At 40.2% G+C, this 25,575-nt stretch overlaps 1 protein-coding gene across 1 annotated transcript in view; it reads left to right on the forward strand.

The window, feature by feature from the left end:
• Window positions 1-25,173, forward strand: part of LOC150039528 (putative N-acetylated-alpha-linked acidic dipeptidase) — a gene marked incomplete at its 5' end in the record, with an annotated part of 47,526 nt that extends 22,353 nt beyond the window's left edge. The window contains 9 exons of the mRNA XM_090327768.1: window positions 180-262; window positions 4,574-4,637; window positions 9,629-9,696; window positions 11,626-11,717; window positions 12,381-12,471; window positions 14,493-14,757; window positions 15,970-16,051; window positions 22,862-22,954; window positions 24,891-25,173. Of these exons, the coding sequence (XP_090183894.1) occupies window positions 180-262; window positions 4,574-4,637; window positions 9,629-9,696; window positions 11,626-11,717; window positions 12,381-12,471; window positions 14,493-14,757; window positions 15,970-16,051; window positions 22,862-22,954; window positions 24,891-25,080 (1,028 nt within the window). The remainder of the gene's footprint in view (window positions 1-179; window positions 263-4,573; window positions 4,638-9,628; window positions 9,697-11,625; window positions 11,718-12,380; window positions 12,472-14,492; window positions 14,758-15,969; window positions 16,052-22,861; window positions 22,955-24,890) is intronic.
• Window positions 25,174-25,575: the final 402 nt, after the last annotated feature.

The following is a 25,575-nucleotide window of genomic DNA, read 5'->3' on the forward strand; positions in this document are numbered from 1 at the left end:
CTGAGTTCAATTCCTATTACTACCAAAAAAGAAGTTGTGTTACGATTCGTACTATCATTTACCCTGGTGATCAACGAATGGAGTTGTGCCTTTTCCATGACCTGATTCCAGCTTTACAATATCATGTGTAAATTCCCTTTACTTCTCCAACCTTTGCGTGTTATATTCACATGTTTTAGGGTGGAGACCAAGAAGGACAATTTTATTTGCAAGCTGGGATGCAGAAGAATTTGGTCTCTTTGGATCTACTGAGTGGGCAGAGGTTAGTTGGTCATTTACTACCATTTAATTCTTCATTATTACAAAGCAGTTATCACTTCATTGCCAAACATGTAAAGATAGCACATGAATCCAATGAAGAAATACTCAGTTTTCAAAATCATCTGAACATTCTTGTTCAAAAATAAGTGAGAAAAAGCTATTTCACCTAAAGTACTAAGTTTTGCCTGGACATTTCAAAGAATTTATTTTGAATTAGCATATATTATAGCCCAACAATGTTTTGTTGTGATTTTTATTTCTTAAACAGAGATGTTTCAAGTTAATTGGTTACCTTGAAACTGATTTAGCTCTACTTTTTGGGTGAAATATGTTGTACGTTGGAAATGAAAACATGCTTGGCTTCTTTCTCATGATTCTGTTACATTTTCTAAAACAGCTCCCATGTGATTACTCTGGGTTGCTATAGTTAAATCTACTATTGGCAATATCTCTCTGTCTCTCTGTCTCTCTGCCTCTCTGTCTCTCTGCCTCTCTCTCTCTCTCTCTTTCTCTCCCCCTCTCTCTCTCTCTCTCTCTCTCTCTTCCTCCCTCCCTCCCTCCCTTCCTCCCTCTCTCTCTCCTTTCTTTTCCCTCCCTCTCTCCCTCTCTCCTTTCCCTTCCTACCCTCTCCCTCCCTCCCTCTCCTCTCTTCTATGTGTTGATACTAATACTGACATCCTTACAATTTTGCTTGGCTTTTTCCCCTTGTGGATGGCACTCTACTACATGAGCCACAGCTCCACTTGCTTTGAACTGTGATGCTCAGATCTCAGTCTCCTTAGTAGCTAGGATTATAGGTGTGACTCACCAGCATTTAGCAACCAGTTCTATATTAAACAATGTGGATTCTAAGTAGAAGTCCCACATTGAGTGTTTACAAGGTCCTTTGAACCATCATTGTATCTGCATGGACTGTTGGCCTTTTGAATAGGAATTAATTTCTAGTAAATATGTCCAATGTTACTATTTATACCATTAACTTTCTTTCAAGCTGTACTCATTTGCCTCATGCTATACTCCAGAAATTACATAAAATGAATACCTGTAAACTGTATTTTTTTGGAAAAAAAAAAAACAAAAACAAAAACAATTGCGCCCCTGTAAATGTGGTTAAGCTTTTTTTTCCCTCCCTCCCTCCATCTTTCCCTTCCCCCTCCCTCCCTCCCTCCCTCTCTTGCTCCCTTTCTTCTTCCTTTCTTTTCTTTTCTTTTTTTGGGGGGAGGGGGAGGGCCAGGAATCGGTCACGGGGCTTGAACTCTGGGCCTGGGCACTGTCCCTTAGCTCTTCAGCTCAAGGCTACTGAGCCACAGCATCGCTTCCAGTTTTCTTGTGGTTAATTGGAGATAAGAGTCTCACAGACTTTTCCGCCTGGGCTGGCTTTGAACCACGATCCTCAGATCTCAGCCTACTGAGTACTTAGGATGACAGGCGTGAGCCACAGTGCCTGGCTCGCTCTTTCTTTCCGTCTGTCTTTCTTTCTTTCTTTCTTTCTTTCTTTCTTTCTTTCTTTCTTTCTTTCTTTCTTTCTTTCTTTCTTTTTTTGCAGTACTATTGTTTCAACTTAGGGCCCTGCAATTGCTAAACAGATATTCTCTCAGCCATACACAGCCCCCTTTTTTTTCAATTATTTTCAGATAGGGCCTCATGTTTGTACCTGAGTAGGGACAAACTGAGATACTTAAATTTATGCTTCCTATGTTGCTGTGTGATGACAGGCATATAACATTGCACCAGACTTTTAATTGAGATAGAATTTGAAAATCATTTTGGCCAGATAGGCCGTGAGCTTTGATCTCCTTGAGTTCATTCTGCTGCCTAGCTGAGATTACAGATGTGAGCATTTTACCTCATTTACATGAAGCTGTTACAGGAAAGATTTATGTTGGTGTCAGAAAAAGCTGAATCTCTCTCTTCTCTTCTCCCTCCCCCCTCCCCCCCCCCCCCCCCCCCGTGCCTCTGCACCTCTGCCTCTGCCTCTCTCCCAGTTCTGGGCTTAAGCTCAGTCCTGAGTGCTATACTGAGCTTTCTTTGCGCAAGACTAATGCTCAAGCCACAATTCCACTTTTGCCTTGGGTTTTTTTTCTCTTCTTTCTTTCTTTCTTTCTTTTTTTTCTTTCTTTCTTTCTTTCTTTTTCTTTTCTTTTTGAGTAGTATATTGAAGATGAGAGTCTTTTTTTTTTTCCTGTTCTAGGCCTTGAACTCAGGGCCTGGGCACTGTCCGTGGACTACCACGCTCTACCATTTGAGCCACAGCACCACTTCAGGCTTTTTCTGTGTATGTGGTACTGAGGAATCGAACCCAGGGATTCATGCATGCTAGTCAAGCACTCTACCACTAGGCTACACTCCTGGCCCAAGATCAGGGTCCTGTGGACTTTTCTGCCTGGGCTGGCTTCAAACTATGATGCTTAGATCTCAGCCTCCTGAGTAGTTAGGATTACAGTCATGAGCCACCTGTGAAAAACTGAATCTTTTTAGAGAATGATTATTTTTAAATATGATGATGATGATGGTGGTCGTCATCAAAATTAAGTTTGTGCTCACAATTTTGCCCAGATTGGCCTAAAATATTTCATCTTCCCTCGGCCTTAAGAGTGCTGAGATTATAGAATTGTGCCATCATATGTGTATGCTTTTCAGATTTTTGTAATAATCACAGTGCCTTTGGAGACTCAAAAATTGACATTGATAAACACTGACCAATTTTTCGTTAGTGTTCTAAAACTAGTGACCAGCTATCAGTGGCTACCACTAGGTGGCGCCAACCCACAGAATTTGACTGAAAGTCTCCATATCCGCCTTCCTCTTCCTAAAATTTCTGTCTCATGACTTTGAATTAGTTTATTTCCTATGAATCAGGCACCATTCTCTCTCAATAATGAGATGTTTGTGAGAGTATTTCCTCTGGAAGAATATAATGGGTAATGTTTGCTGGGGACAAACTACATTTTAATTAAGAAATTAATTCCTTTGCTGTATATAGACAGATAACTGCTAGTTTTAAAGTTTTACTAGTTGTTTACTATTAACCTTTATTGAATTTTTGTGTGTTTGTGGATTACGGGGCTTGAACTCTGGGCCTGGGTGCTGTCCCTGAGATCTTCAGCTCAAGGCTAGTGCTCTACCACTTGAGCCACAGCCCCATGCTTAATTGGAGATAATTCTCACGTTCTTTAGTTCCCGGGCTGGCTTTGAACCACGATCCTCAGATCTCAGCCTCCTAAGTAGCTAGGATTAAAAGCGTGAGCCACCACACCCAGCTTATTGAATTGTTTTCAAATGAACAATCTCCATGATTTCAGATTTGGGATTAACATAGCCCAGCTTCATTCAGAAACCTACATTCAGTAGTATATGTACCTTTGTGTGGGTATGAAGGGTGCAGTTATGACTTACAGTAAGCCTGTCTTGTGCATGAATTTATTGTGTGTGTTTGACCAAACATGAGCAAAAAATTAAAATATCAACAGAAAGCCCAGCGCAGTGGCTCATACCTGTAATCCTAGCTCCTCAGGAGGCTGAGATCTGAGGATCAAAGTTCAAAGCCAGCCCAGGCACAAAAGGACCTGAGACTCTTATCTCCACTTAACCTCTACAAAATGGGAAGTGGGGCTTGGCTCAAGGGTAGGGTGGTAGCCTTGAGCTGAAGAGCTCAGGGACAGCGCCCAGGCCAAGTTCAAGCTCCAGGACCCCACCCCCCCACCCCCCACCCAAAATAAGCAGAACTTGTAGAGTCAGAAAAAAAGTCTGTCAGGTGTCAGTGGCTTGTAATTCTAGCTACTCAGGAAGTTGAGATCTAAGGATTGAGATTAGGAGCTGGCCCAGATAGGAAAGAATGTGAGACTTTTATCCCTTTGATCAACTGGAAGCTGGAAGTATAGCCATGGAAAACTTAGGGACAGTACAAGTTCAGGCTCCAGTACTGGCACATTTTAAAAAAATTCTGTCTATGCATTTTGTGGCTGAGTTGACATTAGAGAAGTTCTCATTAGTGCGATATTATCATCACTTGTGTTTATGTCATTGTATAACTGTATGCTGTTTCCCTACCCTTAATTTTGTGACAATCTGCCTTTACCCCTAAAAGCAATGACGAAAATGAGTATGTTTAACTGAAGTGCTAAAGTGGAAATGTGAGATTGGTTGAAAGGATGTCAGGGGTATTATAAGAAACAATGATTCAAACCCTGTATCCAGAGCATGTACAGCTTTTCCCTAACCTCAGTCCTCTTCAAAGCACACACCGGAGGAGATAGATGCTTGACTGCATACATGTAGAGTTTTCTGTCTTTCATTTTGGTTGTTGTTACAGGAGAATTCCAGAATCCTTCAAGAACGTGGTGTGGCCTACATTAATGCTGATTCTTCTATAGAAGGTGATTATTGTTGGCTCCTAAGCCAAGATATGATTTGCTAGAGGCAGCAACTTCTTTGGATAGTTTACCCTAACAGGGAACCACACCATTCACGTGCTGTGATTAGGGAATTTGCAGCTGGTTCTTTGGGTCATATTTTAATCCCTGGGGAGTCTCAGAAGCTAAGATCCCAGTCTTGGTGTCTTGAACAAAGAATTCAATACACACACACACACACACACACACACACACACACACACGTGGTAAAGCAAGGAGTTTATTAGAAAGGGGAAGTATACTATTAAAGAAAACAGCTTTCTTAGCCAGGCACGGAAGCTCTTGCCTATAATCCTAGCTACTCTGGAGGATGAGATCTGAGGATCAAGGTTCAAAGCCATGCCTGAGCACAGAACATGAGACTCTTATCTCCAGTTAACCTTTAGGAAACGGAAATGAAGCTTGGCTGAAGAGCTCTGGCCCAGAGTTTCAAGCTCCATGAGCCACACACACACACACACAAAGAATTTAGTGTACTAACTTTAGAGGAGCAGGTTGTTTTGTTTTGTTTTGTCTGTCATGAGACTTGAACTCTGGGACTAAGCACTGTCCCTGAGCTCTTCATCCCAGGCTGCTACCCTACCCCTTGAGCCACAGCACCACTTCTGGTTTTCTGATGATTAATTGGGGATAAGAGTTTCAGACTTTGGTGCCCAGGCTGGCTTTGAACTGCAATCCTCAGATCTCAGCCTCCTGAGTAGCTAGGGTTACAGGTATGAACCACTGCGCCCAGCTAAGAAAACATCTTTCTGTAGCTAGATAGCTCAAGAGTAAGCCCATGGCTCTAGACCTCAGCTGTGGTGCCCCTGTGCGGGAAAAGTGCATGGTAAGGGCACACACTGCTCTTAGGGGAGTGAGGCATCAAAACCTAGCAGATAAAATTACTGCTTTCCAACATGAACTTTTAGCCATTATGTGCTTTTAGCAAGCACAGAGCTATGCAGACATACACCTACGTGGATTTCCAGGGGAAGCAAACAGTCCAAGACACTGCATTCCAATCTTAGCATTCTTTCTGGTTATTGTTTGTTTATTAAGGTGTGGGTACTGGGGTCTGAACTCAGTTTTTCAGTCAAGGCTGATATTACCACTTAAGCTATACCTCTTGTCTAGCTTTCTACTGGTTACTTGTAGAAAACCGTCTAAAGCCTTGTCCATCCCTACTAGCCTGAAATCAGGATATCCACATGTCAGCTCCTGAGTAGCTAGGATTACAGGTATGACTTATTGGCACACTTACTAATGCAAGTTGACCATGACAAAATTGAGACCTAGTGCCTTCAGGGAATCACATGGGTTTTACACTTCTCAGAGAACTGATGGCCTTTCATGTCAGACTGAATTTATTCCTGCCTAGTGACATCCATCTGTTTGACTTTCTGTATCTGGCCTTTCCTCCTTCTAAGAGGATTGGCTTTCTCCACCTCTTGTCCGTGCTCACATTAATATGGGCAAAGATCTCAGACTTGTGCTTGCAGAGTGAATGTCCAAGAGCATTAATAATCATTATTCCTATGTAAGGTTTTTTTTGTTGCTTCTAGGAAATTTATTCTTAATTCTATAATTATTATTATTGTTACTCCTGTGTAGATTCTTTTATGTAGATAAGACTCTTATCTCCAGTTAAGCAGCAAACAGCAGGAAGTGGAGCTGTGGCTCAAGTGGCAGAGTATCAAGGCTTGTGTAGAAAAAGCTAAGGCACAGTGCCCAGGTCCTGAGTTTAATACTTAGTACTGTCAAGTATGTGCATATGTGTACACACAAACACACACACACACACACACACACACACACACACAACAGAGGGTTTAACCGATTTTGTCCCTCTGAAATAAGTTTCAGGTCTAAACAGAGCACATATGATATACTACATATTAGGAACAGTTACCTTTTCTGTGTTTGCCAGTCTTTGAACTCAGGGCCTTGTATACTATCTCTCAGCTTTTGTGCTCAAGGCTAGCATACCACCTCTCTACTTCTGGCTTTTTTTGTTCTGAGCAGTTAATTGGACATAAGAATCTCAGAACCTCCCTGCCTCAGCTGACTTGAAACCACAGTCCTCAGATCTCAGCCTCCTGAGTAGCTAGGATTACAGGCGGGAGCCACCAGCACTCAGCTTAAAGTTGTTGTTAAACATTCATTTCCCGAATAATATAATAATTTCTCCTTTTCAATTTAAATTATAAAATTTACAAACAAAGCACAACCTGCCAACAAATAACTTTTAAGCTTAATCCTGCCTCTAAGGAGCAATCATTCTGAGTTCAAAGTGTTTCTTATATGTAATAGAAACACATTATATGTAATTTAGCGCACATGGCTACCAGCAGTGTAACACAACTGTCTTATTTGCTTTATACCCAAATATTTGTTTAGTAGAACTTCCCTTTTACAAAATTAGTTTATTAAGTGTTGTCTAGCAGAGGCAATTGTGATGTGAGAATTTAAGGGACTCTCCCACGGTTGTCTTTGGCCTATTATTACTTCATAATGGTTTTTGACATCACACTACAACAAAATAGTTCTGTAAGTTGTCTTTTTTCCTTCAGCAATATATTATAGAAAACTTTCAATAGGGTCCATGTACAGTCATGTACAGTAAAAAAAAAAATTGAAAATCCATGCACACTATGTTTCTTTGACTCTGGCTTACTTCATTTAACAGAACTTTCCATTTTCTTACAAATGGTACAATTTTGTTTTTTTTCTGATGGATGAGTTCGATTTCGTTGTGTATATAGACTACACTTTCTTGACTCATTCATGCACTGAAGACCATCTGGGTTGATTTTGTACCTTGGCTGGGATAAACAATGCAGCCAAGAACATGACTAAGAGAAGTCAAACCTAAATAGTCCCAGGTTTGTTTCCAAGTTTTTTAACACCAAAATGGAAATCAGCTGATCTGTTCTTTACTTCCTACTTTTACTTCTGGCCCTTTTGCTACTTATTAAAATTAATGTCATCTTCCCACCTCCAATTTTCTATCTATTCAGCCTCCTTTTGCCTATAAATTGTTTTAGTCTGTGTGAATCTTCAAAGGAGTAGACAAAGTGCAGTCTGTTGTCTCTGCTTGTTTGTTGCTGAAAATAGACTCTTAGCTTTACCTGGGAATAAAAAACCAAAAAATTAATTTTGGAGCCAGATCTTTGTAATATTAGTGACTAAGGAGCTGAGGGTTGGAAGATTGTGATTCTAAGCCAAGCCCAGCAAGGAAGTTCACAATTTTTATCTCCACCAAAAAGCTGACAGGAAAGTGGAACTATGAGTTAAGTGGTAATTAGCCTTGAGTACATAAGCTTAGGAACAACACCCAGGCCCCAAGTTCAAGCCCCACAACTGGCACCAAAAACAAAACCATAGCTGGGCATGGTGGCTCATGCCCATAATCCTAGGTACTCAGGAGGCTGAGATCTGAGGATCAAGGTTCAAAGCCAGCCCTGCCGCTAAAAACTCGGTGAGAGCTCCAATTAATCACCAGAAAATTGGAAGTGGCACTGTGGTTCAAGGGGTAGGGCAGTAGCCTTGAGATGAAGAACTCAGGGACAGTGCCCAGGCCCAGAGTTCAAGCTCCACAACTATATATATATATATATATATATATATATATATATATATATATATATATATATGTATGTATCTCCAGGCATGATAGAGGGAAATAGGGAAGACACATTCAAAAGTTGGAATTTGGGAGTCTTTTTGGAGACTAGGCATTGTGGCGGGCTGCAGTTACAAAGATCCACAGCCCAGAACAGAGCTTGAATCAAGCTTTTAAACACAAAGATTGCATATTGGAAGGAGACCAAGCCTCAGAAAAGCATTATGCATAAACACAGCACAAGAAAAAGGAGGTGTGGCTCACGTGGTAAAATACTAGCCTTTAGCAAAAAGCCATGTGAGAATGTAAGGCCCTGAGCTCAAGTCCCAGTACCAGTTTAGGATTTTTTTTCTCTGTTTCAAAAACAAATGACTTAAAGGTAATTTTTCATTTTTGTTTTAAATTAAAAACAACTTGAGCCCCAGTTTTACTTCCCCCCACCCTTTCCCTTTTTTTTTTTGTCAGTCATGGGACTTGAACTCTGGGACTGGGCATTGTCCCTGAGCTCTTCAGCTCAAGGCTACCACCCTACCCCTGAACCAAGCCCCACTTCCCATTTCCTAGAGGTTAATTGGAGATAAGAGTATCAGGTATTTTTTGTGCCTGAGCTGGCTTTGAACCTTAATCCTCAGATCTCAGCCTCCTGTGTAGCTAGGATTACAGGCATGAGCCACCTCGCCAGCTTTTTTTTTTTTTTTTAGATCAGCGTCTCATGGACTTTCTTGGCTTTCAACAGTGATCCTCAGATTACTGGCTGGCTGGCTGGCTTTGAACAGTGATTCTCAGATCTCAGCCTCTTGAGTTGCTTGGGTTAACAGGCATAAGCCACAAGTGCCTTGTAAACATGGGTTGGTTTGCTGGTTTATTGCTAGTCCTGGGGCTTGAACTTGGCTCCTGAGTACTGTCTCTGAGTTTTTTTTTTCCCTCAAGGCTAGGGCTCTACTACTTGAGCAACAGCTCTATTTCTGGCTCTTTGGGTAGTTAGTGGAGATAAGTGTCTCTCAGAGGGACTGAAAATGTGGCTTAGTGGCAGTACTTGCATGAAGTTCAATCCCCAGTACCACATAAACAGAAAAAAACAGAAGTGGTTCAAGTGGTATAGTGCTAGCCTTGAGCAAAACAAGCTCAGGGATAGTGCCCAGACCCTGAGTAAAGGCCCCAAGACTGAAACATAAAGAGTATCACAGGTTTCCTTGCCCACGCTGGCTTCAGATCAGAATTGTCATATCTCAGACTCCTAAGTGTCTGGGATTATAGTCCTGAGCCCCCAGTGCCAGGTTTAACCATTGATTTTGTTTAGAGAGCTAGTTGTGATCGTTGAGTAAAAGAATAACAGCAAACCATTATCTTTCAGGAAACTACACTCTAAGAGTTGATTGTACACCACTGATGTACAGCTTGGTATATAATCTAACAAAAGAGGTAAAAACAATTACATGTTTCCTTTGGGGGAGGATTGTACAGCTGGCCTGGGAGGCTTGAAGTCAGGGCCTGGACACTGTTCCTAAGCTTTTTTACTCAAGATTAGTGCTCTACACTTCAACCACTGCTCTACTTCTGGCTTTTTTGATGATTAATTGGAGGTAAGAATCTCTTGGACTCATTGGACACCTGTCCTCAGATCTGAGCCTCCAGCATAGCTGGAATTGTCGCTATCTGCTACCACAGGTACATATCTTACAATGCTCTCTTGAGATGCATATGTTGAACATTCATGTTGTTCTGTAATTCAGCTTTGTTCCACATAATAGATCTTGCCTTTGTAGAATACCATTTCTAACCAACTGTTTATATATACTACCTTATCTCTCCCTAATCTACTGTGAATCAAACCTTGGGTACCATTACATCTACCCTCTCTAATTTGCAAGTGAAATGGAACTCAACATTAAATTTCAAAGTACTATGATCTATACACAGTTTACCCAAATGCTGTGCCTATGATTTATCTTCTTAATATTATAACTGGTTTATGTTCCATAGTAGGAGCTAATGATTTTAAATGATCATGAGACTGTTACTGACTGGAAACAAAACTGAGATGTTTCCAGAGAGCATAAATTTCTAACCTGGGTGCTGAGTTTGTGAGGTAGGAGTTAGGTGTGTGGCACCTTTTGAATTGAGTTGATGTCATCATCACAGGAAAGAATTTAAGAATAAGTCTTTAGACAAGGATTTTATTTAAGTTTTCTTAAGTAAAATGGAAAAGCATGGAGTAAAACACATCTCAGGAGGCTGGACATATGGGCACATGAGAAGAGCTGTCTCAACCTGAGTCAACAGGTCATTTTCTCAGTGTATACTTCTTCATTTCGACCATCTGGCCTGTTAGTTATTTGCTGTGACAGCATTCTTCTAATAACTGCGTCTATGAACTGGTGAGTTTAGTTTTTCTAAAAACCAATTCCTTAATTGTCATGGGTGATAGACATTTTTGGGAAATATATTAATATTTCCTAAAATAAAATGTTTCCTAAAAGACAATATTAATATTTCCTAAAAAATTTTAAGACCACAAAGTCCATCTTTTAGTGATTTTATTTTCCTTTAACACACAGACCAAGAATGAGTTTTGCCAGGATTTTTCTTTTTTTATTTTATTTTATTTTATTTATTTATTTATTTTTGCCAGCCCTGAGCTCAGGGCTTGAGCATTGTCCTTGGACTTTCTCAAGGCTAGCACTCTACCACTTGAGCCTCAGCACCACTTCTGGCTTTTTGCTATGTATGTGGGGTACCAAGGAATAGAACCCGGGTCTTCGTGCATGCTAGGCAAGCACTCTACCACTAGGCCAAACTCCCGGCCCCCAGGATTTTTCTTTAAAAAACATTTATCCAGAGTGCTGGAGAAATTGTTAGCTCAAAGATGAAAGAAAGCACAGTGAACATCTATAATCTAATGGGGAAAGGGAAACTTCAGGTTACTATGAATACTGTGTTTATTCTTAACCTCTGGCTCTTGGATTTATCTTTGGTATCTCAGTCTAGCCTGCCTCAATGTATCATGCATAAAAGCAACAAATCATTTTGGACAAGGAGCTTTTGGGGTTTTTTCCCCTCTTTTTCCTTTCTTTAATTTTTCTCTTATTTCGTGTGTGGGTGTGGGTGTGGATATGGTATGCAGGTACTGTGCTCTCCCTTAGCTTCATCACTCTTCTGCCATCTGGAGATGGAACTAAGGTCTCTAGAATTCTAGGCAAGCTAACACATGTAGCCACCCATTCAGCCTGTGATCTTAGTAACTGCAGTACAGATTGTGGGCCTTGTCTTGCTGTTCATTCCCTGTGGACATAGAATTTGAATGCATGTGCATTTATAAGTGTGCTTTTATCTTACCTTTAATTTGACTAGCTACAGAGTCCCGATGAAGACTTTGAAGGCAAGTCTCTTTATGAGAGCTGGAATGAAAAGAGCCCTTCACCTGAATTCACTGGCAAGCCCAGGTCAGCAAATACCCACCTTTTTCTCCATATTTGATTGCTGTGTGAGATTTTTTTTTTGGAAGTAAAATGTAATTTTTTAATATCTTTATTAAAATTGTAATTGCTGTAAAATAGAACAAAGGGAATAAATAGTAGTAACTTATTACTGTGTGTCTATTGACTTTTTTTTAAAGGTTTTAGTTGAGATAATAGCTCACAGTACTTTACCTCATACTTGTCAGGTTGTTAGCCAGCTGGCTTTGTATCACGATCCTCAGACCTCAGCCTCCTGAGAAACTAGGATGACAGGTGTGGGCCACCCATGTCTGGCCACTTTTGGCTTTTTGCTGCTTAAGGACATGAGAATATCATAGATTTCCCTGCAGGATTGGCTTTAAACCATGATCCTCAGATCTCAGCCTCCTGATTAGCTAGGATTATAGGCATTATGCCACTGGCTTCTGTCACACCTTCAGGGATCTTTAAAACAAATGAACAAACATGCGAGGTTAGAAAATGTTACCCCAAGAATAGTTTTACAGAAGTCAGTGTTTTGTGATCAGTACCCTATCACATTTTCTTGAATGACAAAGGCTATCAAATTTATAAGAAGAAGAATGGGGTTAGCTTTGTTGATCTAATTTTTAAAATCCTGAAATAATTATGTTACTTTGTCCTTCAAAGGATTAGCAAGCTGGGATCTGGAAATGATTTTGAAGTATTCTTTCAAAGACTTGGAATTGCTTCAGGCAGAGCACGGTATACTAAAAACTGGGTAAGTATCAATAGATTTTTTTTTTTTTTTGGTCAGTTGTGAGGCTTGAACTCTGGGATTGGGTGCTGTCCCTGAGCTCTTCAGCTCAAGGCTAGCACTCTACCACTTGAACCACAGTGCCACCTCTGGTTTTCTGGTAGTTAATTGGAGATAAGAGTCTCCCAGACTTTTTTTTGCCATGCCCGGGCTAGCTTTGAACCATGGTCCTCAGATCTCAGCCTCCTGAGTAGCAAGGATCACAACTGTGAGCCACCGACACCCAGCTAGAATTTTTAAGATTGTGAATACATTTAAATAATTTTGACTGCAAAATGTGCCTTGAGCCTAAGAGGAATAGAGGAACTTAAAAGCAAAGGATAAATGTCTCCATGGTTGATGTCTCTTACCTGAACGTTTCCTGCCTCTGTTGTCCCGAGCTTTGTGATAAGTGCCACCAGCTAGTAATACTTCTGTCTTTGTAGTTAAACTTTTTAAGTGTGTTTTCTGTTTATTTGGAGGTGGAACACTCACCCAGTCACTGACTGGCATTGCCAATCCAAGGGCTTGAACTCAGGGCCTGAGTGCTTTTCCCGAGCTTTTGTGCTCAAGGTTAGTGTTATACCACTTTGAGACACAGCTCCATTTCCAACTTATTAATACTTAATCTTGCCTGGGCTGGCACTGAACCATGATTCCCCAGATCTTAGCCTCCTCAGTAGCTGGGATTATAGACATGAGCCACCAGTGCCTAAGCTAGTCACTGAATTTTTTTTAATTACCCTTAAGTAGTTGTACAATGGGGTTTTAATTTGCTGTATCAGTTAATAAAAATAATGCTCTTGTTGGTGGTGGTTGTGGGACTTGAACTCTGGGCCTGAGCACTGTCCCTGAGCTCTTCAGCTCAAGGCTGCCCCCTACCCCTGGAGCCACAGTGCCAATTCCGATTTTCTAGTGGTTAATTGAAGATAGTGCCTGAGCTGGCTTTGAATTGAGATCCTCAGATCTCAGCCTCCTGAGTAGCTAGGATTGCAGGCATGAGCCACCTTGCCCAGCTAAGAATACTGCATTTTGATCAGTGTCACCTTTGCTATCATTCTCCCTCATCTTATGCAACACCATCTCCTCATTAGTCACTGAGTTTAGAAATGTAAAAATTAGCTGGGCACTGTGGCCCACACCTGTAATCCTAGCTACTCAGGAGGCTGAGCTCTGAGGATCAAAGTTCAAAGCCAGCTGGGGCACAAAAGAACCTGAGCATCTTACCTTCAATTAACCTCTAGAAAATGGGAACTGAGGCTTGGCTCAAGGGTAGGGTGGTAGCCTTGTGCTAAACAGCTCAGGAACAGCACCCAGGCCAGGTTCAAGTCCCATGACCCCCCCACACACACACACACAAATAGAAATTGTCATTCACAATCTATATTGAACTTCAAATAGATGGAATTTCATTTGTACACTGCGGTTCCAATCCTTAAATAAATAATCATTAGACAATAGTGGAAATGTAGAAGTCATATCCCATTTTGTTCAGATTTTTTAATTTTTATCAAAGTAACAGAAGTATTTGGCTCATAAAATCTGAAGTAGTTGATTAAATGTTTATAATGAAAAATCAATGGCTTCACATTCATTATAACCTTATATTTTAGTTTATCAGATTAAAAGTTTTAGCTTTTATTGTGTTCTGATATCTACCTCTAAGTTTATGAATAATAATAATAGCTTCTTTCCTATTATGTTTTCATTTTCACTTTTTTTATTAAGGAAAAAAAAAGTTCTGATACTTGCTACAACTTAAGAGACAATTTAAGGGCAAACTCTCAGCACCCAGCTTGACATCTCTCAGAGATCTTCCCTTTTGAGGACTGTTTTGATGACTTTGTTTATATCATGTATACCTATTAGGATTGATACAAATGTTAGCCCTTGACTAAGGAGATCTCTGATATTCATAAGTATTGTTCTTTGAATGCTAACAGTAAGAATCATGCTATCAATCTTATTACTCTTACAGGTGATGTTTTGATTTTTTTCTTCCATAGGAAACCAGTAAATTCAGCAGCTACCCACTGTATCATAGTGTCTATGAGACATATGAGTTGGTGGAAAAATTTTATGATCCAACGTTTAAATATCACCTCACAGTGGCTCAGGTTCGAGGAGGACTGGTGTTTGAGCTGGCCAATTCCATCCTGCTTCCATTTGACTGTCAAAATTATGCTGTAGTTTTGAAAACGTATGCTGACAAAATCTACAACATCTCAATGCAATATCCAGAAGAGATGAAGATGTACAGTGTATCATTTGGTATGGTAATTTAAAAAAATATATTGACTCATATCAAATGGTCTTTTGAAAGACACTATTTGTATATTACCATTAATTTTTCAAATGTAATGACCTAGTGTGTGTATGTGTGCATGTGCGTGGATGTGTGTGTGTGTGCATGCATACATACATGCATGCTGGTACTGTAGATTAAATTCAGGGCCTTATACAGCTTTAGCTTTCCTGATTCAAGACTGACTCACTTGAGTCACTCAACTGACTCACGGACTCACTTGAACCATACCTTCAGTTCCAGTCTTTTGATAGTTAAGTAGTGATTTTAAAAAAGTCTCTCAGGGGCTGAGTTTGGCCTAGTGGTAGAGTGCTTGCCTAGCATGCATAAAGACCCCACTTCAATTCCTCTGTACCACATACATAGAAAAAAAAGCCAGAAGTGATACTATGGCTTAAGTTGTAGAGCTCTAACCTTGAGAAAGCCCAAGGACAGTGCTCATGTTCAGGCCCTGAGTTCAAGCCCCAGGACTGGCCAAAAAAAAAGGTCTCTCAGAGTTGTGCCTGGGCTTGCTTTAAACTAACAATCCTCAGATCTCAGCCTCCTGAGAAACTGGTATTGTAGACATGAACCTCAGCCCTGACTTTTAATGTCCTATCTAGGTCATCATTTATATTACTCTTTTGTCAGATCAAATATTCTGTTAAGGTTTGACCTAAGTATATTTTCCTTTTAATGGATGATCATAATGCACAAATATAAATAATTTATAAAGTACACGGGAAGGTTGTTTTCTCTGTTGTTTATTTTTGTTTTAACCTATAAAACAATTTCATTAAAAATTATGTTCTTGGGCTGGGAGTGTGGCCTTGTAGTAGAGTGCTTGCCTAGCATGCACAAAGCCCTGGATTCGATTCCATAGTACCGCATACACAGCAAAAGCCAGAAATGGTGATGTGGCTCAAATGGTATAGCACTAGCCTTGAGAAATCTCAAGGACAGCTCCCAGGCCCTGAGTTCAAGCCCCATGGCTGGCAAAAATGAAAGAAAGAAAGGGGGGGGGAGGAAGGAAGGAAGGAATAAATTATGTCATTTTGTTTGCTTCTTTGTGTATTTTATTGATTGATTCTGGATATGTTGCTGGTATCAAACTCCTGCTTCATTACAAGCATGTACAATCTCATTTGGATTAGAAATTATATTTTACATCCTTTTGATAGTTTCCAATTCCATTTCAGATTCACTGTTTTCTGCAGTAGAGAATTTTACAGAAGTTGCTTCTCAGTTCAGCAAGAGACTTCAAGCCATAGACAACAGCAAGTATGTACTACATTTATTTATGTATGTAAAAAGCATAATTGGAAGGAATTACACGTGGGGCTTTAATTCAGGGCCTGAACACTGTCCTGAGCTTTTGGGCTTAAGGGTATGGCTCTACCACTTGAGCCACAGCACCACTTTCTGGTGGTCCATTGGAGATAAGAGCCTCATGCACTTTCCTGACTGAACCAGCTTGGAACCTTGACCCTTAGATCTCAGCATCCTGAGTAGCTAGGATTACAGACGTGAGCCACCAGTGTCCAGCTGGAATTGGCACTTTTGTTTACTGAAATATCTTCCTAAGTTTTCTTTGCTGTTTTCTGTCTCTGACCTTTCATGCATAGTCCCTCAAACACTGTCTTCTAACATTTAAGAGTCAGAGTTGTGTGGCGCAGAAGGCCCACACCCTCCTTACAGATAACTGAGGCATCAAACATGCCCATTTTATATTAAAAGTCCTCCATTCTGTGACCCGTTTTTGTTTTTTTCTATCATTTTCTTTTGGTCTTTCACTGTCACATTTCAACTACATTCTCCTGCTCCTATAGCACACTTCTTCCTCTCTCCTCTTGAAACAATTACATCTGCACAGAGATCCCCCATTCCCACTCAGGTGACAAAATATAAAAGATTCTCACTAAGGGATATTGTGAAGCCATTAATTTTAGGCCTGCTAAACATTTCTGTGTAATGTTATAAATGAGACGTGTAATTTGAACCAGAGTTTAATAGGAAAGGAAAAACGTTTATTTAATCTTGATTTCAGTCATAGTATTTGTACATACTTTTGAAGTGAAACATGTTATTTCATGTATAGTAGTTTTTTTACTGTAGAATTTTCAGGGTGAGTATCTATCATGTACTAGACATGTTATTGTGATAGGGAAGGGGGAAAACAAGATGAGGGGCGGGGGTGGGGGAGGCAAATGGGGACCAAGACATGAGAAAGGGCATCAATATATGTGAAGTAATGCACCCTCTATCAGTGAATATAATGTAACCGTTCTATTAATTACAATAAAAATATATGGGGGAAAAAAAGAATCTTGGGTCCTTTAGTGCCTGGGCTGGCTTTGAACCTTGATTCTCAGATCTCAGCCTCCTGAGTTGCTAGGATTATAGGCTACAGGTGTAAGCAACTGCGCCCAGCTAGGAAACTGTTATTTCCAGTAAAACTACCCACAGAAAGCTGGAAGTAGTGCTGTGGCTCAAGTGGTAGAGTGCTAGTCTTGAGCACAAAGAAGCTCAGGGACAGAGCCCAGGCCCTAAATTGAGGCTCCAGGACTAAAAGGGAAAAGAAAAAGAGGTGTGGCTCAAGTGATACTGTTGTGCCCAAAGTTCCCAATCCCCCTGAAAGACCACCGGAGTCCACGACCAATGCAGGCAACAAAGAGCCATTTATTAGCAAGCTCGAGCTTGGTCTCCCGCACCCTAGAAACTAGTGACACTTGGAGGCCACAGGTACAGAATTAGCACAGCTTTTATACTACAGAATAAACAAGTTTTAGTTTTCATTCTCACAGCCTCATGTTTTAGTTAACTTTTACAACAGAGACTTTCCTCAGTTTCTTATCGGTTCTGATGTTATGGTTTCCCACAGAACTTTAGTTTTAGGTGTCCTTGCTAGCTGTGGAACAAGCTCCTGTCCTAGAGATTACCTGTGAATGTCCTTGCTAGCTCTCTGATGGAGCATCTTGCAGTTCTCCTGAGAAGAGGCAGTTACGGGATTTCTCAGAACTTAATAACTCTTACAGAATGGAGGCTGTTTTAGCAAGATGGATTCAGTCTACCTACAGTCAGTTTACCGCTCTTCAATATAGCACCTAGATAGCAAGAATGAGACCCTGAGTCCAATTCCCAATAATATATTATCATATATATACATTTATATAAACAGTGTAATATATGTGTATAGGGAGAGAATTATTATGTAGCTGGGGTTGGTAGCTCATACCTGTTATCATAGCTATTCAGGAGGCTGAGCTCTGAAGATCAATGTTCAAAGCCAGCTAAGCAGTAAAGTCCACGTGATGTTTTAATTTTTCTTTTTTGTTCTTTCTTTTTTTTTGTGGGACATCAGGCAGCTTTATTTGACTTAAACTCAGTACAACAGACACAGGTAAATAATGGCCAAGCTGTGAGCAAATCCAAGACTACAGTAATGTCCCACCATATTGTTTATTTTCTTTTCTTTTTACTTTTCCTATGATTAATTGGAGATAAGAGTCTCATGGACTTTTCTGCACAGACTGGCCATGAACTGCACCCAGCTCCATGTAACTTTTATCTCCAGTTAACCTCTCAAATGTGGGAAGTAGAGCTATGCAAAGGTGACAGAGAAGCACCCTTGAGTGAAAAAGCCAAGTGAGAGCATAGGCCTTGAGTTTAAGCCCCAGTACAAATACACACACACACACAAAGAGAATTTACTCATTGGTAGCATTATTGACTCATGTCTGCAACCCCAATTACTCTGGAGTAGAATTCAGGAGTATGAGAGTTCAAACCAACCAAAGAAAAGAGCAATTGTGATTTCCCCCATTTCAAAAATAAAGGTAAGCTGGATGTGGTGGCTCATGCCTGTAATCCAAGCTACTCAGGAGGCTGAGATCTGAGGATCAAGGTTCAAAGCTATCTGGACACTAAAGAACGAGACATGCAGGAGACATGCAGGCTCGGAGTTTGGCCTAGTGGTAGAGTGCTTGCCTAGCATGCATGAAGACCCGGGTTCGATTCCTTGGTACCACATACATAGAAAAAAAAAGCCAGAAGTAGTGCTGAAGCTCAAGTGGTAGATCTCTAGCCTTGAGAAAGTCCAAGGACAGTGCTCAGGCCCTGAGCTCAAGCCCAGGACTGGCAAAAAAGGAAAAAAAAAAAAAAGAAAAAAAGAAAAACAAGACACGCTTATCTCCAGTTAGTCACTAGGAAAGGGGAGGTGGGGCTGTGATTCAGGGGTAAGGTGATAGCCTTGAGCTGAAGCGCTCAGGGACAATGTCCAGGCCAGAAAGAGATAAAAGCAGTTAAATTTCATTACATCTATTATGCATTAACAGCCAGAAAAAAGTAGCATTAAAAAACTAGTGCCTATGGGCTGGGAGTTTGAACTAATGGTAGAGTGCTTGCCTAGCCTGCACAAAGAGCCCGGTTGAGCAGTTGAGTTCAAGCCCCATGACCCACAAAAAAAAAAAAAAAAAAAGTCTCTCGATCTTTAGTGCCCAGGCTGGCTTTGAACTGTGATCCTCCCATCTCAGCCTCCTGAGTAATTAGGATTACAAGCATGAGCCACCGTGTTGCCTGGCGAGCCTGAGATTTTAGGATCACACTTTGAAACCAGCTCAAGCAAACTCAGAGAGACTTTTCAATTTCAATTAACAGCCCAAAAACTAGATGTGGCTTGGCACTAATGGCTCTTGCTATAATCTTAGCTTCTCAGAAAGCTAAGATCTGATGATCAAGGTTCAAAGCCAGCTTGGGCAGGAAAGCTTGTGAAGCTATTATCTCCAATTAATTTTCGAAAACAAGGTCAGAAGTGGAGCTGTAGCTCAAGTGGTAGAGCACTTCAAGTTCCATTTTCAACACCAAAAAAAATTTTAAAAAGGGAAAGGGGGCCAGGAGTTTGGCCTCGTGGTAGAGTGCTTGCCTAGCATGCATGAAAATCTGGGTTCAATTCCTCGGTCCCACATACATAGAAAAAAGCCAGAAGTGGCGCTGAGGCTGAAATGGTAGAGTCCTACCCTTGAGAAAGTCCAAGGACAGTGTTCAAGCCCTGAGCTCAAGCCCAGGAATGACTGTGTCAAAAAAAAAAAAATAGGAGCAGTAACATATACCAAGAACATCCCAAGGGGAAAAAGAGAAATTGGTTTATTCCTCAGAAATATAAAATGCCTTTTATGAGGTTTGTATGTAATGCTTTGAGCTCCGGGTTACTGTTTATATATTTGAAAGTAAGTCTGCACCTTATTTTATATTTTTCTCTGGATTTTATAAGGAATTTGTCTTTTGTCCTACATTTTTTAGCATCAATTAGTTATACAAACATGTTTCATTTTGACATGTACACATATGTATACAGTGCCTTAATTAATATTCCCTTTTATCATTTCCATATCTTCCTTCTTCTTCCCAAACAAATCTCAACAAGATTCATTTTTCACACATGTATACGTAAAGTATTTCAACAATACCTACATTCACCTTTTTTACCCTCTCCATTCCCGTGGGCAGTCTTTCTTCTTTATTTTTTTTTTAGGAGTGGGTCATGGGGCTTGATCTGGCCCTGAGCCCTTCAGCTCAAGGCTACCACCCTACCCCTTGAGCCTTGGCCCCACATCCTGTTTTCTACTGGTTAATTGGAGATAAGAGTCTCATGTTCTTGAGGTGCCCCAGCTGGCTTTGAACTGAGATCCTTAGATCTCAGCTTCCTGAGTAGTTAGGATTGTAGGTATGAGCCACCGCACCTGGCTTCTTTTTTCTTTATTCATGCTAGTCCTGTTATTTGAACTCAGGGCATAGGCACCATCCTGGAGCTTTTTTGCTCAAGGCTAGTATTTTACCACTTTAGCCACAGATATTTTGGTGCTTAATTGGAGATAAAATTCTCAGGAACTTTCCTGCCCAGGCTGGCTTCAAACCACCTTCCTCAAATTTCAGCCTCCTGAATGTCTAGGATTACAGGCATGAGCCACCAGTGTCCATATGTGAATTCCACTTTTTTACTTCTTTCCAGCCTAGCTTTCTGCCTCCCTACTTCCACTAGTATCTACCTCTGAGAAAAGACTCTCACATTCTTGTCATTCATTTGTTAACATATGTTAATTGTTCAAAGGGGTTTAACAAAAGTGAATGAATTCTCTTTAGTATGCTATTTAAAATTCAGAACAGCAGTATTTAATACAGTCAACTCTAAATAAGGAAATTAAACTGAATGTTGACTTTCTCAAGCCCAGGACTGGCAAAAAAAATTTTAAAAAAATTAAATAAATAAAGTAAACACTGTTGTGATCATGATAGGATTATGTCTAAAACAAGAAGAGAGTATGTGGTAGTATATATGAAGTAGAAGATAATGACTTAAGGTCAGCTAAGGCATACATGTAAGAACTCTTCTCATAATTAGTTATGGCAGCCCATGTATATCATACTGGCTACATCAGAAAGTATAAAATAGGTAGGTTATGGTTCTGTCAGAGAGCTAGGCAAAAAGTAAGACTTCAAAATAATCAGTGCGGGGGAGGGAGGGGCAGGAGTGTAGCCTAGTATTAGAGTGGTTGCCTAGCATGCATGAAGACCTAGGTTCGATTTCTTGGTACCACATACATGGAAAAAGCCAGAAGTGGTGCTATGTCTCAAGTGGTTGAGCTCTACCCTTGAGAAAGCCCAAGGCCCTGAGAAGGCTTAGGCCCTGAGTTCAAGCCCCAAGACTGGAAAAAAAAAATAACCAGTGAGGAAAAAAAGTAGGAGTGGTTTGGCTCAGTACAAGGTGCTGACTTCAAAAGTCTGGAGCCAGTGGCTCACTCATGAAATCCTAGCTATTCAAGAGGCTGCAATCTGACAAAGGCATTTCTAAGACTGCAAAGACAGAAACTCTATCTCCAGTTAACACCCTAAAAGTGAAAACTGGGGAGTTTGGCCTAGTGGTAGAGTGCTTGCTTAGCATACATGAAGACCTGGGTTCGATTCCTTGGTACCACATATATAGAAAAAGCCAGAAGTGGTGCTGTGGCTCAAGTGGTAGAGCTCTAGCCTTGAGAAAACACAAGGACAGTGCTTAGGCCCTGAGTTCAAGCCCCAAGACTGGCAAAAAAAAGGCTAGAAGTGGAGCTGTTTGCCTCAAGTGGTAGACTGTTAGCCTTGAGCACAGAAGCTCAGGAACTCTCCTAGTCCCTGAGTCAAGAACAGCTTCTGGGACACACAAAAAAGGCCAGTACCACCAACAAAAAATATTAATGAGTTTTCTTATCTGGCAAGTGTTTATAATTTACCAGCACTTTACTTGCATTAATAGATGATCTCACTTTGGCATTGATAATACTTTTATAAGCAGACTATTACAGTCCCTGAACTGAAAACTTCTTACAATTATATATCCCAGTTTTTCAATTCACTATTTTAATGAACATAAAAATTTTTACCATTTTTCCATTGCCACTGGCCACTTGAAGTGGAATTTTATGAGCATTAGCAGAATAATCTTATAAGATTTAACAATGTGATAATTATTGTTGGTTGCTCCGGGCTAGCACTCTGTCTTGAGCCACTGCTCCATTTCTTGATTTGCATATGATTTTAAAATAGTAATGAATTTCACTTAAAAAAATTATTTGAGGGCTAGTGGTAGAGTCTTTGCCTAGCATGCACAAAGACCTGGGTTCGACTCCTTGGTACCACATACATAGAAAAGAGCCAGAAGTGGTGCTATGGCTCAAGAAGTAGAGCTCTAGCCTTGAGAAAAACCTAAAGATAGTGCTCAGGCCCTGAGCCTAAGCCCAGAACTGGTGAAAAAAAAATTTGCTTAGCTGGGTGCTGTGGCTCACATCTGTAATCCTAGCTACTCAAAAGACTGAGATCTGAGGATCACAGTACAAAGCCAGCCAGGCACTAAAGTCCATGTGACTCTTATTTCCAAATTAACCACTAGAAAATGGGAAGTGCACTGTGGCTCAAGGGGTAGGGTAGTAGCCTTGAGCTGAAGAGCTCAGGGACAGCACCCAGGCCCAGAGTTCAAGCCCCACAACCAACCAAAATATATATATATATATATGGCATATACATATTTTCATAATGATATAACTATAACTATTTTCTTTTTAGCCCAATATTATTGAGAATTATGAATGATCAACTGATGTTTTTAGAACGTGCATTCATTGATCCTTTGGGGTTACCAGATAGGCCTTTCTACAGGTAAGAAACTCTCTTTCTATAGGAAAATCACTCTCATGTGACTTTTATAAATTCTTCTACATTATGGGAAATGTTATAGTTGATTTCTTGCCCACAAATAGTATTACCTCTTTTGTGTATTTCAAAATATGTAATAAATGATAAATATGTGATATTGTTTTTATATATGATTTTTATATGTCTTTTTCTAATTTTTCTATTGTAATTATAAAGAATATGTGTATTTTTGGAAGTTTACAAGAGAGTCCTACATAAAAAACCCACAAAGTTTCCTAAGCTGGTGACTCTCTCTGCCATTGCCACTTACTAGAATACTGAGATCTAAGGGTTACAGTTACAGTTCTAAGCCAGCATAGGCACACAAATTCAAGAAAATTTCATCTCCAATTAGAGTGCATGCCATCCCTGAGCAAAAAAAAGCTGGAAGAGAACTGTAATACCATCGGCCAAATATAGAAGTGTTGTTTTATCTACACTCCTGGTCCCATATTCCTATCTTTAACATATTTGTCTTTGTGTATACATAGGGATTCAAATCAGTGCAATGTCTGTAATTTTTTTTACTTCCTTACATAACATTGACATTTAAAGGTTTTATCCACATAAAAAAACTGAACGACTATCCTTGTTCACACATGGCAAACACTGTTACTGAGCTACCTTTCCAGCCCTTTTGTTTAAGTTTTGACAAGAGTGCTTATTTCTGATCAATACCACAGCTACTAGGTTGATCCTACTAGGTATTATATAATGAGTTAGATGATCAATCAACAAATAGCCCCTGCTTTCTGTGTAGAGATAATCCTTGGGCATGAAGGCATCATCTGAATGGATTGACTGGTTGTCAGGGCAACATGCTTGTGATTCTTTTTTGTCTGCTTACTATGAAACTTCTGTTCTAGGACAAGTATAGCTCCATCAATTACACAATCTTATACCTAGATCATGTGTAATAGCACAAAATTGTCAATGATTCTTAGTGATATGGCTTCAGCATTCTAGTATGTTTGTGTGACTCTTCTAAAGTGCAGGAACAGCCCCACGGGTTGTAGGTTGGCATATGACAAAAAGGACCTCAGCATTCGTAGTTGGACTGAATTTCAGGAGATATATTTAAGTAGAGTCAAAATCAGCCCTTCTTTGCAGCATTCATTGAGACAATCGATGTAGGCAGTTAAATTCTCAGATCTCAAGCCAGGTGCCAGTGGCTCACACCTGTAATCATAACTTCTCAGGAGACTTAAGAACTGAGGATCATGGTTTGAAGCCTGGCAGAAAAGTCCATGAGACTCTTATCTCCAACTAACCATCCTAAAACTGGAAGTGAAGCTGTGACTCAAAGTGGTAGAGTGTTAGCCTTGAGCACAAAAGCTCAGGGACAGAGCTCAGGCCCTGAGTTCAAACCCCATGACAAATAACAAACACACAAAAGTCTCAGATCTCAAGTTCTTCCTCTGTGAAATTTTAATACCAATTTTGTAGGTCTGGTTCAATAATAAGTACAAGTAATTCTTTATAAGGATGTTCTATTCCAGATAATCATTTTGAATTATTCATTTAAAGTAAAAATATGGCCAAGCTCCAGTGGCTCATGCCTATACTTCCAGCAGCAACTCAGGAGACCAAGATCTGAGGATTTCAGGAAAAGTCCATGAGGCTTTTATTTCCAACTAACCACAAAAAATGTTAGAAGTGGAGCTTAGGAATAGCACCTAGGCCCTGAGTCTAAGCCCCAACCCTGGCTCTCTCCCTCAATAAAGTGAAAACATGTATTTTCATACATATTTCATATTCCAGTCTTTGACAGTTATCCAGTTGGGAAAGTCAGTTGACAAGTACCCTATTCAAATAATCAAATGAAGTCTTATCTATACAGCCCAGCATTTTTCTCTTGCATACTTGCACAACTAACATGGAGCAAATTATTTTTCCACAGGCATATCATCTATGCGCCGAGCAGCCACAACAAGTACGCAGGAGAGTCATTCCCAGGAATTTATGATGCTTTGTTTGATATTAAAAGTAAAGCAGATCCTACCAACGCCTGGAGAGAAGTGAAGAGACAGATTTCCATCGCAGCCTTTACAGTCCAGGCTGCAGCAGGAACTTTGAGTGAAGTAGCCTGAGAGGATTTTTAGAGAATTCTCTGTAGTGATTTAGGAGGGTGCATTAAATGGATGTGATGAGAAAGTAAAAATAAAAGCTGGAAATTATGTCTATCTTTGTGTGTGTGTGTGTGAATATGTGTAGACACATATATGTATGTACATGTTTATGTTATATGTGTATATATATACACATATATATCCTTCTCTATGGTTTCTAAAAGAAAATTGGACACTATATTTCATAATCGTAGAATGTTATTCCAAGCTTGAAAATTTTAATTCAGTATTAATACAGAGGAGAATAGTTTTTTGATATACTAACATTTACTTGATGGGCTGGGAGTTTGGCCTAGTAGTAGAGTGCTTGCCTAGCATGCATGAAGACCCAGGTTCGATTCCTTGGTACGACATAGAAAAGCTGGAAGTGGTGCTGTGGCTCAAAATGGTAGAGTACTGGCCTTGAGGAAAGCCCAAGGCCAGTGCTCAGGCCCTGGGCTTAAGACACAGGACTGG

This window comes from Megascapheus bottae, unplaced genomic scaffold, assembly GCF_031878675.1.
Source record: "Megascapheus bottae isolate mThoBot1 unplaced genomic scaffold, mThoBot2.hap1 HAP1_SCAFFOLD_138, whole genome shotgun sequence".
NCBI lineage: Eukaryota > Metazoa > Chordata > Mammalia > Rodentia > Geomyidae > Megascapheus > Megascapheus bottae.